The sequence below is a fragment of the Galleria mellonella genome, unplaced genomic scaffold, assembly GCF_026898425.1.
Source record: "Galleria mellonella isolate WM207_F2 unplaced genomic scaffold, CSIRO_AGI_GalMel_v1 utg266, whole genome shotgun sequence".
NCBI lineage: Eukaryota > Metazoa > Arthropoda > Insecta > Lepidoptera > Pyralidae > Galleria > Galleria mellonella.
In genome coordinates, this window is record NW_026442061.1 from 1,636,890 (window position 1) to 1,654,274 (window position 17,385).

Consider the following 17,385-nt stretch of genomic DNA (forward strand, 5'->3'; position numbering starts at 1 on the left):
TCAGTAAAGGCAGAAACTTTATCCTTGGTAACGATATTATTTATAATGCCCTTTAGGGCATAATTTTAAAATAGTTGCAATCACAAAATAATGGATTTACATTACAAAAGCTTATTTTTTTAAAAGATTTTTAAACAGACTTGTTTGGTAAAAATTAACTACGATGATTTCCAGGGGAACTGCGTCGACCTGACAAGATATATTGCTTGCAATGACTGTTACTGCTACTGTGAAGTGAATTTGACCGAATTGTTTATTTTTTAATTATAGTAATGTACAAGTATTTTTGAGAGTGAACGAGAGTAGAATCAGAGGAGTAGATACTAAAATAATGCACTTTGATTATGATATGCACAATTAAGACAAAGTCGTAATGAATGTGTAATTTTAGAACAAAACTATAATAATTTTGTAAATCCGTAAAATCGAATGTAGTTTGTTTTGGTGTCGGGTAGGCGTAGTATGTTTAGCAGTGTTGCCAGATTGGGTATATTTTTTCATATTTTTGGCTAAATCTTTTTCTGTTCGCGAAATTTTAAATAAAATTAAATTCTCGAAGAAAAGTGAAATGAGTATTGAGAAATTTGGGTAATTTTTTTGGACAATTTTGGTATTTTACAAATTATATAGAGGCATACAAATACAGTAAAATATTAATGAAGGTAAATAAACAAAGAATGGGATAAGCGAAGGAGAGAAAGATTTTTTTCTAGTTTACTTTATGGCACATGGCAATTCGTAGTCAAAAGCGATAAAACATTGTGTGATTGGAGGTAAAAGTCCTTAAAATCGCATCAATTTGGAGAAAAAATATAGGGCGTAAAGGTAAATATTAAAATTCGCATCTGGCAACTCTTTATCTTTAGATCTATTTGTAGTTTTATTTCAGATGACATTATTTAACAATATTATATATTTTAATACGATACGTATTATTAACACGCCTGCTTTGCTTTATATTACATAACATTATATTTATATTAAATTATGTATTCAAGTATATATAATTAAGTAGACAATTGTATATGATAATCATAGTCGTAGCAAGTAGTTAGATACTAAAAATATTCTGTTCAATAAATATATGTTAATGTTTCTTTCTTTGTATTATTTACAGATGGACGACCCAACGAGAACTACAATGCAACAAACCTACCCTTCGGAGATTTCTCGTACCTCACGGAAATGATATACAACCCACTGGCGTTCGGATACGGCGTGACGAGCGTGGACCCGGATCGTAATGTCGACGCCGATCAAGGTATGAACGCGGAGTCGTCCCACGACCGGACCATTGACGTCTCAGATTCCTCCACTGACGATGACGACTCACGAGTAGAGCCAGAAGAGAACGTGCCGCCCGTTGCCATGGAAACGCAGATCATGACTGTCGGCGACTGTCAGATTGTGAAGCTACCACCGAACAATGAAGACAAGGAGGAGAAAATGGAGCAGGTAGCGGAAACGAACTCGGTGCCCGCCTCGACGCCCAGCTCGGTCACCATCACGCCTATAACTACAGTCGGGGACTGCACCATAAGACCGGTGGAGAACACATAATATGGCCTATACATCGTCTATCCTTTGTCAAGGGAACGCAATTGAGTATTCCATGCTTCCGAGGTGAGCATCGTTCGATGACTGTTTTTTTTTTTTTATTTTGTAACGGTATATTAAACATATTTTAGTATTACAATTACCATGGAAAATACTGTACGATCAGCAACAAAAGCTGGACACGTTTCACCAATTTCGGGCCTTATTGCAGCGTAGGGTTTATAAGTGTTCAATGAATTTTCTGTCTGTACCTGGCATGCAAAAGTGTACATACTCTTGTAAGTGCAAAATGGCAGTTTATTAGTCTAATTTTAGACAGCTGCTGGAATTTTGGCAGCGTTTTTTTTTTTCATAAAAATGATAGTAATGTATTGCGTTCTCCTAAATGGAGGGTAGATATAATATGTAGTAATAAAAGTATTATTGTGGTAGCATTCACGTGATATTTGCGTGTGATTGTTCATCACTACATTGCTCGCAAGTATTTAATTTTATTTATACTATAAACGTACCGTATAACAGAAAGAGTATTAAGTAATGATATTAATAAACTGAACTCTTGTAAGGAAAAAATGCATGAAATATAAAATTGTATATTGCATGAGCGCTTTTATATGAAGAGCCAATTTTTTATTCGACTCTTCTCCTTATGAAAAGTTCAGTTTAATAAAATCTAAACTCTGTACTCTTTCTGTTATATTTTATATAAATTTTATTATTAAACTCATGCCTTGTAGATAGGCATTGAAATAACTGTTTCCTATAAATCGATTCTTCAAAGTGCTGTTGTATTGCCGCGGCAATATCGACATTTTATACATAGAGTAATGTTAATCACGTCGAATATATTAATTTTAACTGCATTGGAATGTCTGTAAATAAGGCTTTCCGCGCAATTATGACTTATAGTGTCTTAAATGTAATATTTAATAAGAATTAAGATTGTGTAATGCTACTACAATGAGTGAAAACTTCGCTTTAACATTTGAGAATAATTCAAGTGACTGTCGAGATGTGCATTTAATTGGTGGTGATTAATTTATTCGAGAACGTACCATAATGCCATAAGCTTTACTTTATTCAACAGTGATACTCAATTTAATCGACTATAGTGGCAGTACGATTTACACCGAAGGCGTGTCGCGACGCCGTCCGGTGTAAATCGTACTCGACATAACAAATCGATTCGTCACAACTTAGAACGATGTTTTACATGAATGTAAACCATAGTTATACAAATATATATTTTAGAAGAATAAATAATTTTATAGTCGTAATAAGGGATACATTACAAATCAGTGTGCATTGCAAATTGCATTTATACAATGCATTCTGTGGAAGACTGCTTAATGGTACGCGAAATAATTTTTATTTAATAAAAAAAAAAATAATATAGTATTATATATTTCAAGTGGACGCATTTCACGTGACTTCGCTGTATGTTACATGCACTTCATGTAGAACATCGTGTTATGTAAATGATTACTTATAGATGTGTAATATTTTGCGAAAATCTACATAGAGGCAGCATATTTACGACAATGTTATTACAGTGAAACTAATAATAGATACGCAGTGTTTTATATTAATGTGTGCACTCGGAGGGTTGCCTCCAGTGTCGGCACGCAGGCGTGTACGCTCGCCGTTCGGTTTCTCTCTCCACAATCTTGGATCTGATATTTTAGTAGCGGGAGACGTGTACTGAACCCGTCGAGGTGTATTGTCTTGTTACGCGTCGTCTCACCGGCTGTCTATTTAATTTGTAAGTCTCGATTATAATTTATAGTATGTACGATGAGTCGTGTAGTGAGCGCACGCTGTTTCTCGCCTTTCTATGTTCTTATCTGTATCATTCTCTGTGAATACTAGATAGTAGAAAGTAGTGTCTTAGATAAAACTTAATATTCTAAATATTAAAACTCGGCAACACCACACTAACAAGTGATACGATGTAAGCTACTTATTTTAGCAGAAACATATTGTATGAACATAATGTGTATTAACATATATATTTCTTTAATCGTTTTGCCTGTAAAAGCAATGATTAACGTATCGTAGTACTTATATAATATAATAATTATATATTATAATAATATGATGCAATATAATATAAACCCCACGGTCAGACAGCTAGTAGCCATTCGAGGAGGCTGTGAAACAGCCAAGTTGGCAGGTTCTCTTATATTTTTATAGATCCAAAACCCCCCGTTAGTTCCTCGCTCGATGTATTGACAGAACTTTGTCGGACGTGAACTCGCGCAATGTATTCCGCTTTTGGGATATCGACGCCTGGAAAGTATTAACAGTCTTGACATAATTTCTTTATATAATCTGTACAGTAGAATAGTTCCTAACTTGTAATCGATACAAAATTATAATCCTACAAATACTAGAGTAGAGGAGGCGTAATTTAATTTTCTTTTAATAGTTTAGCGTTAAGTTTTTAATTTTACATACGATCAAATTATGTTTAGTGGTTCACTATTAGTTGGTATGATTTCGAATCGTTTTAAAATAATTTACGTTCACGGATATTTTCGTGTTTTAATAGAAGACTGCTCGGATCCGTTTTCTATTACGTGCGATTTGATTTTTTTTTTCGTGTTTTTGTATGTCTGGTGTGAGCCCTGTAGAGGCAATAGAAGTTACGAGTCTCAGACGGCAAGCTAAGCTTATTGAGAAATTAATTTAATATAGGAATCTGTATTTTTATAATGGAAATATTACACGATCAGTTACTCCCTATATCGTAGTCGTATTTATACAATCTGGCATAGTGTTAGACGTCTGAACTTAGTTGTGTTATAAGCCTTATTGGCTCTATGTTGACGTTAAGTTTATATACCCTTAGTTTCTCGATCCACGAGGCAAAATTCCACATATATTTTGGTTCTCAAACTACACCTTGCCTTGTCGGTAAACGGCAAACGAGGCTACAATAGATCCTTAGCATCGCTAGTGTTCTATCTGTGAAACTAAAAAGCTTTGCTCAAAGAAACATGAAACAAACATTGGAGTTGAATAGTATATAGTAATAAATATATATTTTTTTATTTATAAGTGAATGGTGAAATGGTAGCCCCGCCTGCGTTATCGGTATACGCTGGCAGGCTGCCAGTGAAGGGTGACAGGTGAGGATGAAGACAGGTCAGTTGGCCCGTAGTGATCAATTGAACAAGAATTAACCACTATGGTTTCCAAGGGGAACCGCGTGGAGGTCGATCTGATAGGGTATATTGCTAGCAATGGGGTTGTTAAATCTCATTATTACCAATCCCTTTCCCCCCAATAAATATATATATATTTTTTTAAATGGGTGATAATGAAATGGTAACCCCACCCGCGCTATTGGTATACACTGGCGGGGCACCAGTGAGGGATGATAGATGAGGATGAAGCAGGTCAGTTAGCCCATCGTGACGAATTCAACGAGAATTGTTCACGATGGTTTCCAGGGGGAACCATTAGGAGGTCGACCTGATATTGCTAGCAATGTCGAACTCCATTGCTAACAATCCCTTTCCCCCCAATAAATATATATTGTACTTCAATATCTATACAGGCGTGAAAGATATGTATGTAATATATGTATATTGGCCCAATAACGGATATAATAAATATTGGTTAGCCAATAGATAATATTTAAATAAAGAACACAATCGAAATTAATCGATATCCGACTGGTAATTGGGCGATATCGAAATGAGTAATGATCTTGTTTTTTCGCCATCAATATCCAGAAGATCCTAATATCTAAATATCGGGACGGTGCCAATATTACTCATGTCCACCACCCATACTAATAATATGTATCCATCTGTCAGATTAGTATGGAAAAATAGTTTTTATTGCTGTTTTTCGACTTAAGTTTCCAGGTAAAAATGTTTAGTGTTATTAATAGAAGAACGCTCGCTCAAAAGGATGCTAACGATTTAAATTTCACCTTATATTTTTAAATACGTTCACCGCATGCATTAGAAAGAAAAAGACGTCGACGACATTACTGTCTTGTTCTATCACATGCATGTGGTAGCGTAAATGTATCTGAAAATAGATTAGTTTGCTATATAAATACACTATCGGGACTTAGAGCGATAAAAAATTTTGCAGGTATAACATACCTGCTTCTTTATTGCCGACGTTTAGACGTGGATTGCACCACGTCGTGATCACGACAGGACGAGTGAATAGTATATGTGTAAACAACGCCAAAGTTTAAAATTAACTAATATGCCATAATTGGAAATTTTTAGCAATTTATTACTTTCTCAGTGAGCCAATTTAATAATATCATTTATTAATAAGACTACAGTTTTACTTTTCTATATAAATAGGTAAAATAAAAAAAGACAAGGTGTAGATTTTTTTTTTATTCCTTTGTGATTAGGAAAGAATGACTTCTTATAGCCTGGGTCATTTATGAGGCACAGTTTCTTTAAATCTATCTATAAAATTAAAATTTCAATTTGATATCACATCGAAATTCTTATTCTAAAGACCGATATGGACTAAATTTCTAATATATTTTAGTCAAAATTATTATAAATTTAGTTTCGAATGGTCCATAGAAAAGTAACTTCGAGAATCCATCAAATTAATATATTAAGTAAAGACATAAGTTGGGAGAAATGGTGCTTCAGAATCGACCCAAGTGTCGCTTTGAAATGTATAGTAGATTCATATAACAAAAATGCGATGACTCGTGGATCTGTCTTACAATTTGGCAATATGATGGAAGTTGGATTATTTATAGGCATGTTTGAGGAATGCTCGCCGGAATATTGCATTTATATTTAAATTTTTATTGGTGTGTCGTATTATCAGAACGGTGCTACGGTGCAATGAGAGATAAAGTACATCAAACTGTTTATACTCTTATATATTTCTGTGATTTAATATAAAAAGTGAGTATTTTATACTTATTATAACTTCAGTACGTACTATTTTTAATATTTTATAACCGATCAAAACCAAATTTGTATGTATAGTGGTCTGCGGAGAGAAGGACAATCTCGGCGTGGTTTTTTGTCTATCAAAATGGAATATAGGATTTTATTTTGTTAAGCACATGAGTGACTTTTGTCGTGAGCCAATGAGTAGTAAGTTGACAAGGCGATTTCGCAGGCTTATGATAATTTTGTTTTTATAATATTTTATATACATTGTGTTGTATTTCATTACATTGTACCCACATTTCCTCAACGCCAGTGTGGCTGCACTTTTATCTCAATTGTGAACAAAAGATTTACGCTCCGAATGTGCGCGGTGGGGCCACGCCTTTATAGTGCAGTTGAATCTCTCATAGTGCCAGTCATACATAAACAAATTTTAAACCAAGGCAAAAATCAATATTATGTATTAAATCTACAAGTGTCATATGAAAAAACGGGATTTTATTAATGATTATATAAGTATAATTTATATATAAGTTTTATTATTTTAGGTAATCAAATATTCACTGTGTAGCCTTGGCTTAACTTTAGTTTCTGTAGCGTATGTGTATCTATTAATATGTTGATTTTATTATTTATATTTATTGGGAGTGTCCACGAATCAATTTGGTTATGTATACAACTTAATGATGAAATCACAGAATGCTTCCTTACATTAATTAGATAGAAAACGTTGTTTTCTTAGGTATTTATAATAATATAGTTAGTGATGAATTTGTGTACCGATCCTCTCTAGGCTGAACATTATCCCCATACTTATAAAAATCATGACTACTCTGTAATCGGTGAGTACCTATTTGCATATAAAAAAGACTACGTATTAATTAGCGATTTATATAATATTTATAAGTAAGGGGGTACTTGAGAGAGAATAAAGCAAACGTTACCCTGTACCCTTTTAAGTATTCAACATTGGAGTCGCCGATTATAAAGCCCAGTTATGGTCACCGCCACGCGTATAGTTAGACCCAGGATTGATTCTCTATGGGTTTTAACAACATAAATTGCCTCTGATCTGAATGTTTTGTATTATGACCATGAATGGTTATTATACTGTTTTTTTGATATGCTTTATCCTAGTTTGGGGACTATCGATTGATACGTGTTAATTTTTTTTTTTTTTTTTATAAATTATCAATAATAGTCTTATTGGAAAATTCAAATACGTGTCCGACTATCAAGACCTCTTTATATTATATATTACTACACTATTCTTTCTTTTTCACACAAAAATATAATAGAAAATATAATATGTACATGTGAAGAGCCATCTCCAATGTTGAATGCTTACAAGTCCAGGCTATTTGTGGACGCATCCCAAATTTATAGATTCTACAGTCGTGTAGTTGAGGTTAGCTTTATGCATATTTGGCGATAAATTAATTTTTAGTTTTAAGAACGAACGAGTTTTATATTCCTGTATTGTGAAATGTCTATCATTTTACGTTGTGATCATGTGAGTGCAAAATTATTATTTTTTTTTTAAATTATCTTTAATCCAGTTTCGTTGACGAATCGTCAATTTAAGGGCAGCAGAAATAATATCAAGTGTTTCGTTCTGCATAGTCCAAGAGCAGTATTTTTTAGATGTAATCTTTATTATTATGAACTTTTTTTTTATTATTTTAACATTTATCAATTTCGATCGTTAGTTAATTTCTAACAATGAAATATTTAATAAAGAAATCACAAAATTTTATTAGACTTTAATTTTTCCGATTCCCAAATATTTTTCTATAGAATACAAAAGTTTACCAAGAAAATAGCACTATCGTAGTGTTCTTTTTCATGTTTACCGATAGATTCGTTTACCTCTTGCCCCGAAAGATATAATAGGTGAAGATATCAGGATTTATTTCCAAAATTTCGGGCATTTTGATGTAAATAGGATATTTTGTATTGTATCAGCTGCCAATTGTTCACTGCTGAACATAGCGTCTCGCATGGGGGGAGAGGGAGTTGCCAGTTGTTGTCAATTTTAGGCAGGCGGGTTGGCAACCGCAGTTTGGCTTTTGATGTTGCTGCCTATCCTTCCACCATGGCTCCCTTAGTCGCCTCTTTTTTTTTTGATGGGTGAAAATGATATGGTAACCCCCCCTGAGCTAACGGGATATGCTGGCGGAGTACCAGTGAAGGGTAATGGGTGAGAATGAAAACAGGCCAGTTGGCTCATCATGATGAATTCTTCAGAAATTGACCATGATAGTTTCCAGGGAGAACCGCGAGGAGGTCGACCTGGTTGGGTATATTGCTAGCAATGGGATTCTGTCTTCATTACTAACAATCCCTTTTCCCCTCTTAGTCGCCTCTTACGACACCCACAGGAAAAAAAGCGTTGCTACACAGCAACTGGTATTTATATTATTCTTTCTAGGGTACAGTGATATGAAGGGAAAAGTAAAGACATAGTACTGCTATAGTTTTTATTTATCCATATAAATATAAATATATTTTTGGGTGGCCACACTTTAGCATAGTTAAACGATTCTACAGACTATTATTAGGAGATAAACCTTAAAACGAATTTAAACTATGTGCGTGTAATTAGGTCCCTGGTGGAGGCGGGAGACCGTTATTCACCCATTGGGGTTGTGGACCGGCGACGTTGCAAAAGTTAGCACCAAACACAGGCACCCCATGCCTGAATGGAGATATTCCCATGGGAGGAATTGGGCCATGCATCCGAGGGTTCCCGCCAAACTGAAATGCGTTGCCCATAAGAGGGGGAGGAGTACCTGGGTTGAAAGGTGGGAACATTGGTGGAATATTGGGTGAAAATGGTGGCGCGCTGAATGGAGGGTGACCGCCGGGATCATTGGGATGTGGGGGCGTTCTCATATCCATGTTGGCGAGCCACGGCCGAGCAAATCTCGGGAAAGAGTTGGGATTATTTCTCCTGGAACCAGCAGCGAATGGGTTTCGGCCTCTACTAGGTCCGCTACCGAATCTGCTGCTCGATTCTGACGGTCGTTGATTTCGCCTCGTCTCGGGAGGCTTCCGATTCTTCGAGGGTTCTCCATTCTCGGAATTTTCTTCTCCTCTCTCTTTGTTCAATTTGTTTTGTTCTTTTCTCGCTCTGTTTGCCTTCCTCTCTTCTTCGTCGTCGGAGTAGTCGATCTGATTCGGCGGAGGTTCTATATCATTCCGCCATGATGCGTCGGAGCCTTTTAATCTGTAATTAATGACCTTAATTAATAAATCAGTCTCTTATTCAACAGATATTTGTAAGACCTTAACACATTCTATATACACTTGCATTATATGATATAGCAACAATAATTAAACGTTGGTTTGGCCATTTGGAGAGGATGGATGAAAGAAGATAGATAGATACTCTTTATTGTTTCCTCCAAAAGATTACAATAGTAAACTTATTATAAATATAAATAATTATAAATAATCACAATGAGAAAACAATGGGCGACCTTATCGCTAAGAGCGATCTCTTCCAGGCAACCTTTTGGCAGGCAGGAAGAATTACGAAAGAGATTTATGGAGCAAAAATGAATGGAGATGTCGGTAGAGGTCACCCTAGACGGACGGAGTATGTAGACCAAATAGGCGACGTGCTGAAGAAGGGCCAAATTAAAAGTACCCGTAACCGGTGAGTGTGTATGAAAAGATTGATGAATGTGGAAGAAGCGAAAGAGGTTTGTTTGAATCGAAGCATTTGGCGTTTCATTGTTTCTGCCTACCCTAATGGGAGACAGGCGTGACAGATATGTATGTACGAGTATGTATGCAACAATAATATTGGACGCTGTTAAATAAAGATGAACATTTCTGATACTTATATATTAACCAACATTTATTTTGTTTATACAAACATGTTTTCTCATATTGATTAGACTCTAATTTGTTTAAGGCAAAATAAGCCATTTGAAAATCGGCGTTGCTTCTTCTACAGGAACTTTATAGCATCCTATTTAATTTCTATGACACTGACCGAAATTTAACTATGTTATATTGCAAATATATCTTTTTACTATTTTATACTAAGCTGTTATTACTGCAATCTAAGTTGTGGATTAACTAAATAAATTTTCATTTATTCATTCAAAAATCAACACGCAAAGTAACGGCATCTATTATATTATAATATATTCAAGCTTGTGGTATTATTAGTTTTTTATACAACTTAGAATGGCAAACAAGCTGACGGTCCACCTGATGGAAAGTGGTAATAGACACCGTCGCCTATAGACATGAGCAGTACCATGGACATAACAGAGTATACTGTTTCGCACATGGTTCCCTTCTATGCGTAGCCATTCCTGAGGACTCGGGGTGTTATTCCTCTGTACCCTGTAAATTTACTGTCACATTCCACCCTTCAAACCGAAACACAGCTATGCAAACACAACTACTTCACGGTAGAAACACGAATGGGACAGAGGTGCCCAAGCAAACGACTTTTATACACTCCCCTCTGGTAATTATACATATACCGGTAGTGCGAATCTGTGGTGGTATTACAACGTGTAGACTCACTTCATGAGCTCGCTGAGGAATACGTAGCTGGTGTGTTGGGAGCGCGGCGCTATGTACACATCGAGGCCGGTTTGTATGCCGCGCTCCTTCACATGCTCCTGGGAATTGAACCGTACGCAGTAGTGGGGCTCGGTTACCTGCAAACGCAATTATACTTATCAACGAGATTGATTCAATTCTCTATACCTTACCCATAAGGAACCTGGCGTTATAACTTTATTTTTTTACTCTAGGTTCCTAAGATGTATTTATTGATGGGAAAGGACAAAGTCAGGTAAATTGCCCCGTCGCAAATTCACTTTGAATTAACTACGAATTCTTTTCCAAGTAACCACACCTTAATTTTATTAATATTATCAAAGAATTATTTAGGTATGTTTGTAAAAACAAGTGTTGAGAACTTGTCATGCCACATCGTCATAATATTCTCTATTTTATTATTATTATTATATATGTCGTTAAATATTCAGTACTCGATTCGGACATATACCCAACACAATCAATCATTCGCTGTGCCCTTCACTTTTATTGGCGCATAACCTCTTTAATATTTATAAATCTATTTGGCATAGTATATTATGTAATTTATTACCAACTAACATTTGATTACTATAAGAGAAAGTGTACAACAAAATATTTTTTGTATTGGGTAAACATATAAATATATATTTTTATATTCATATAAAATCAACTTCCAGCAGCAGTATTTCCGAACCGATACGACAACATAACCTTCAAGAAAAGAGCATATTTTCTTTTAAAAGGCCGGCAGCACACCTGCATTGCCGTTGGTGTTGTGAGCGATCATGGGCGGCGGTAGTCACTTACCATCAGGTGAGCCGCATGCTCGTTTGCCCCCTGTGTTGTAAAAAAAAAAGAAAGGAGGAGGGGGGATTGTTACTAGTGGATACCAGCGGTTCCATTAATTTTTTTTTTAATAGATGGTAATGAAATGTTAATTCCACCTTCGCTATCGGTGTATGCTGGTATGGCACCAGTGAAAAGTGATAAAGATGAGAATGAAAGCAAATTAGTTAACCCATCGTAAGGAATTCGACTAGAATCAACCACGATGGTTTCCAAAAGGAACCGTGAGGAGGTTGACCTGAAAGGGTTTATTGCTAGCTATAGGGCTGTTAGACCCCATCTCCATTACTAATAACGTCTTTTCTTCTAGAGTCGAAATCAAAGACAAATCATGGGCTGCTGTAACCGTTTACCATCAGGCGAACCATAAGCTTCATTTTCACTCTATATAACAAAGAATCACACTTACAGGACCAAATACGTCGAACACTTTTCCTAGCGTTTTCGCCCCGTTATCCAAGAAGAGAATGCTGTCCAGATCCACTGCAGGTGTATCAGGAAAGGAACGGACAATTACTGAAAAAAAAATACATGTCTAAAGTTGCATTACATTTAGTGTATGAATCCTACTAAACTTTGTAAAGGTATTCTAAATTAACAGTGAAATAACAAGGCACCGAGTCATAGTTCATAGGAATGGAAACGCACGAATAATATTTTGAGCACCACAGTTTTTCCTGTGTAGTTCATGGTGCTGTTCATGTCTATACGTGATGGTAGCAATAAGACCGCCTTTTGTACTACACTATACGTATTGAAAATTGTTCAACAAATCCTGTTATGTTGGTGCAATAAAGTGTTAAATATTAACATAATTAGAACGAAAAGCAAGCAAAAAAAATATAGAAATTTTTATCCTAATAAACGAGGGACGTTTAGATACAGCTAATGTAAAAATGTCTATTCGGTACGAAATTATAGAATATCAAACAATAAATATGATTAATGGCTAACAAAGAGCTACAAATAATATGCATAAAAAGACATCGAGTTAATACAAAAGATGTGTTGAGTACGCAAATATTTAACCTGGCCTCAATATGATTACAATAACAAAACGGATAGCAAGAGATATACTCATAAATAAAGCTAAATTGACAATCAAAAATTTATATGTACATTAGTGACTTTTATTGAAATGGTTATTATACAAGCGTACATTACGAGAATTTCCAGAAGTTACCACAGAAATGAGATATATACAAGAGACAGAGATTTTACTTATTTCTTATTGAAATAAAAAGCATTTTGATTCACAAAAAAAAAAACAGTCTTTAAACATACCAATATACGATGAAGTATTTTAATAGATAATTGAAATATCTTTTTTAATGAGACTGAATGGCAAACGAGCTGATTGCCACCTGATGGAAACCGGTACATTGTTTTATTGTGATGAATTCATCAGGATCTGACAGGGTTTGAATTGTTAGCAATAATCCTCCCCATTGTTAACAATCTCTTCAACGTTAATAGTTTTATTTATAATTCCATAATAAAAAAAGCACATAGACACTGCAATGCAAGTGAATACCAATTTCTTTTTAACCGACTTTAAGAAGGAGGTTCTCCATCAGTTGTATTTTTTTATGTTTATTACCTGATAAATCCGTCAGTTCTAAATCGATTTAAAAATTATTTTTATTTGAAAGTATATTGCAGATTGGTGTCATAGAAATTTTATCAAAATCAGTAGTTTAGTTTTAAAATTATAAAAAAAAGGCTGGTTTTGTCACAATTGAAGTATTTTTTGTGGAACACAAGCTTTATTTTCGAGTACGCACTCATTTAGGAATACCTACATTTTACCTTGTACATATAATACAATCTATTAACTTTGCCATGTATCTGTTGGAATACATCCAAATATTAAGACATTTAAGAATACATTACTTTGATAAACTGACAGTTTTATGACAATTTCGAGCATATATATTAAACCATAAACATTATATGAAAACTACTCATATTTATAATAGTGATTGATAAATATTTTTTCTTATTTCATAATAGTATAAAATAAATGTATTTAAACTTTAAATATTGACCTAAATTCACAAATTTGATTTTTATATACCACAAAAGACATAACAATATAATTTTTGCCTTGGTATAGATAGTACAGTATAGATATATATTATTTCTCAATATGTATTTACAATAAAACGAACATTTTCGTGTCTTGGGTGAAACTTCTTCAACCAAAGGTTGCCTGGAAAAGCTCTCTTTTACCGATAATGCCGCCCATTGTTTTCTCATGTAATCTTTTCTTGTTGGTGTGTCTATAATGAGTTTACTAACGAAATGTCTTGGAGGAAACACTAAAAAGTATCTATTTACAACGATCTATACTGTAATTTCCATACTTAGTTTGGTTCAGTTATTCATATGTATAGGCGACGTTCCACTTTCTAACAGATGGATATTTCCAATACCGCCCAATGGTATCAAAAAACTTATAATGCTTATTTTCTAGCATGCACTGTAATTTTTTTTTTTTTTTTTTTATTTTAGAGGAGAAGTAATAGAGACAGACAGAAGTGAAATAATTTGCCAAACAATAGGTCAAAATAATTTTTTATGCAATTTAGAATGACAAACAAGCTGATGGCCCCATCTGATGGAAAATAGTAAATGTCGCCTATAGACATGAACATAACTAAGTATACTGTTTCACCCATTATACCCCCATGCTTTGCTATTCCTGAGGACTTAGGTGCTATACCTCTGTACTCTGCAAATTCACTACCCTTCATCCTTCAAACTGAAACATAGCCATGGTAGCCAAGTAAACGACTTTTGTACAAAGTCTCTCTGGTATTTCTGTTATGCAAGTCAAATGTGTTCTCTTGTTACCGTAAAATGTTAAAAATCTGCTACAAATAGCAGTCCTTGGTACAAATATGTGGAATCAAAAATAATTGATTAATATGTTACCTAATCGATCAACGATGCTAGCGATTGTGCCGATCTTGGTGGTTTCCTGTTCTGGCAAGCTGATGGCAAGATCTTCGATCGGCGGAAGGTCATCCAGCTCGAGTTCGCCTAGAACTCGCGGCGGTTCCAACTTTCCACTACGATTGACTGGATCCTCATCTCTGCAATGAATTATTTTAATATATAACAATAATAAAAAATGCCACACGAATCACCTGGTTATCAAGCTAGGATACCTGTGTTATAAGGAACAAAGCAACAAATACCTGGCAATTAGTGACCTATCCTAATTTTACTTATACAAACATTTATTGTGATATATTGTACATACTAAATTTGACCATATTTATTATCTTTGTGAATGGTGTAATAAAGTTTTATTTTAAATAAATATAACATTGTGAAAAAAAAAGTCTAAATGATAGTGATACTCCTATTAAAACCCTCCATGTGGTTTAGAAGTGGAGTGTTGTAGTCCTAGAATGTAATTTCTTGATAGAAACTAAAGGTTTTTGGATTTAAGAATTTTAATGCCAATTTTAGACAGTAAATGGATGAAAGTAATGTCCAAAAAAAAAAACATTTATTTCTTAATAAATTCTGTAGTTTAGACACACTAACATAGAGAAACAAATAGGCATGACTAAAATTAGTATTTCATAACAAAGCTTAAATTATAAATGTACACAACGTTGTTGTTCATTTCATTAACTTATAATATAGCTAACCCAATAAACAGTGTTTTGTCCCATTGCCTACTGAGTTCTTTTTCTACACATAAAATAGACTATCTTATGAGCAAATAATACATATTTACAAGATTTCATTAAACTCGACTGAGTAGTTTTAGAGATAAGCATGAATTAATGACAGAATTTATACACATCTCAATTATTTTTTCTAATATTTTATTATATGACTTACAACTGCTTCCACAACTACCCACACCTGCTTCGCACAAGTAGGTCGGTAGAATGATAAATTAATGTATTATTAAAATTACATAAAATACAGCTTATATTACTCGCTGATAATGTAGTTTTCAATAGGTAATAGAACTTTTAAAATTGATTATTCATTCATCACAAACAAAAAATCCAATCTTTCCTTTTTATAACATCAGTATAGAGACAGATATTATCAGACTAGAAAAAATAGACTATAGTTCTCTTTGTAACCAGCATACTCAATAGAATTATTATTAAGCAAATAAAACTGATTCAGAAAACAAGTATAATGATTGAACCTGTTTTTATAGTTTCATACTAGTATAAAATAACCACAGTAATATGACATTTTAGGGGGGAAAGGGATTGTTAATAATGGGGTCAAAATAGCCCCATTACTAGCAATATACCCTGTCAGGTCGACCACGACCACGTGGTTCCCCTGGAAACCATCGTGACTAATTCTAGTTTAATTCGTCAGGATGGGCTAACTGACCTACTTTCATCTTCATCTGTCATCTCTCACTGGTGCCCCGCCAGCGTATACCAATAGCGCAGACGGGGTTACCATACCATTATCACCCATTAAAAAAAAATATATATAACATTTTGAAACTACCCTCATTTTAGTACAGAGTTTTATTTGTGAATGATAGAATATAAAATATCTGGGTTAATGAGAGGGACAATTCCTGAAGAATTATAAGACTGACAGTCGCCTATACAGGAACCCTGATCTTATTTATACTTCTGCAGTCAAAAAATACTACTTATGTTTCAGTTTAACAGCCGGTGAAATTAAAATTCCAAGTCAAAACTTACCCACTGGAAATTTCTTCTATATCTTTAACAGATTCTACATCACTATTGCTGGAATCACTAGAGTCTGAATCACTTGAGTCTCTGTACTCTGTTACTTCGTATTCCACCACTCCACTCTCCGAACTGTCTATAATCATGTGCCTAGTGGTCTCCTCGTCATCTCGCAAGATAGTTCTTGACAGAGGACCGTGAGCACATGCGTTTATGATATTATTTTTCAACACCATTTCACTGAGTTCCGCCGTGTCAGAATCTTCATTGCCGGTATTAGACCGGGTCTCCGTATAATCTGAATCTGAATCCGATTCACCGTAGCCAGCAATTAAACTTAGCGACACGTTTTTATTATTACTACGATCAAGGTTTTCCATTGTGGTGAGCGATGCGTGATACGCGACGGGAAGCAAAATAGACAATAAGCGTATTGCTTATTTTTACATTAAAATGTTGTGCTAATTTTATTAAAAGTTAAATTAGGCACGATTAATGCATCAAATTGACACCACGAGGACAAAAACAATAAAATTGTGAACAATATGCACGGATTTCATGCGAAATGAAATGACAAATAAATAAGGACACACAAGTAATCAGGGTTGACAGATCCGAATTTTAACTTTTACCCAAACGTCAAATATTTTTTTCTCCAAATCGTTACGGTTTCCAGAATTTTTATTAAATCACAAACTTGTATTGTTTTTCAACTGGGGTTTGCCATATGCCACAAAGTGAGCAATGAAAAAAGGTCGTTTTTATTTTCCCCTCGCCTTTTTATTATATCATATTAGCCATTAACTGTCTAGTGCTAAACA

At 34.5% G+C, this 17,385-nt stretch overlaps 2 protein-coding genes across 4 annotated transcripts in view; one reads left to right on the forward strand and one right to left on the reverse strand.

Annotated features, from left to right (window-relative positions):
- LOC113516060 (transcription factor GAGA-like) overlaps positions 1 to 8,206 on the forward strand; it is a 48,217-nt gene extending 40,011 nt beyond the window's left edge. For all 3 annotated transcript variants that reach the window (XM_031908759.2, XM_026900404.3, XM_031908760.2), the window contains one exon: positions 1,118 to 8,206. In XM_031908759.2, the coding sequence (XP_031764619.1) occupies positions 1,118 to 1,560 (443 nt within the window). In that variant the 3' untranslated portion in view covers positions 1,561 to 8,206. The remainder of the gene's footprint in view (positions 1 to 1,117) is intronic.
- Positions 8,207 to 8,918: 712 nt separating this feature from the next.
- On the reverse strand, positions 8,919 to 17,165 carry LOC113516013 (H/ACA ribonucleoprotein complex non-core subunit NAF1). The gene is made up of 5 exons (XM_026900346.3): positions 16,574 to 17,165; positions 14,805 to 14,965; positions 12,277 to 12,383; positions 11,001 to 11,137; positions 8,919 to 9,681 (listed from the first exon to the last, which is right to left on the reverse strand). Exons 1-5 carry the CDS (start codon positions 16,942 to 16,944, stop codon positions 9,054 to 9,056), a joined length of 1,404 nt encoding a protein of 467 aa, XP_026756147.1. The 5' UTR covers positions 16,945 to 17,165; the 3' UTR covers positions 8,919 to 9,053.
- Between the last annotated feature and the right edge of the window lie 220 nt (positions 17,166 to 17,385).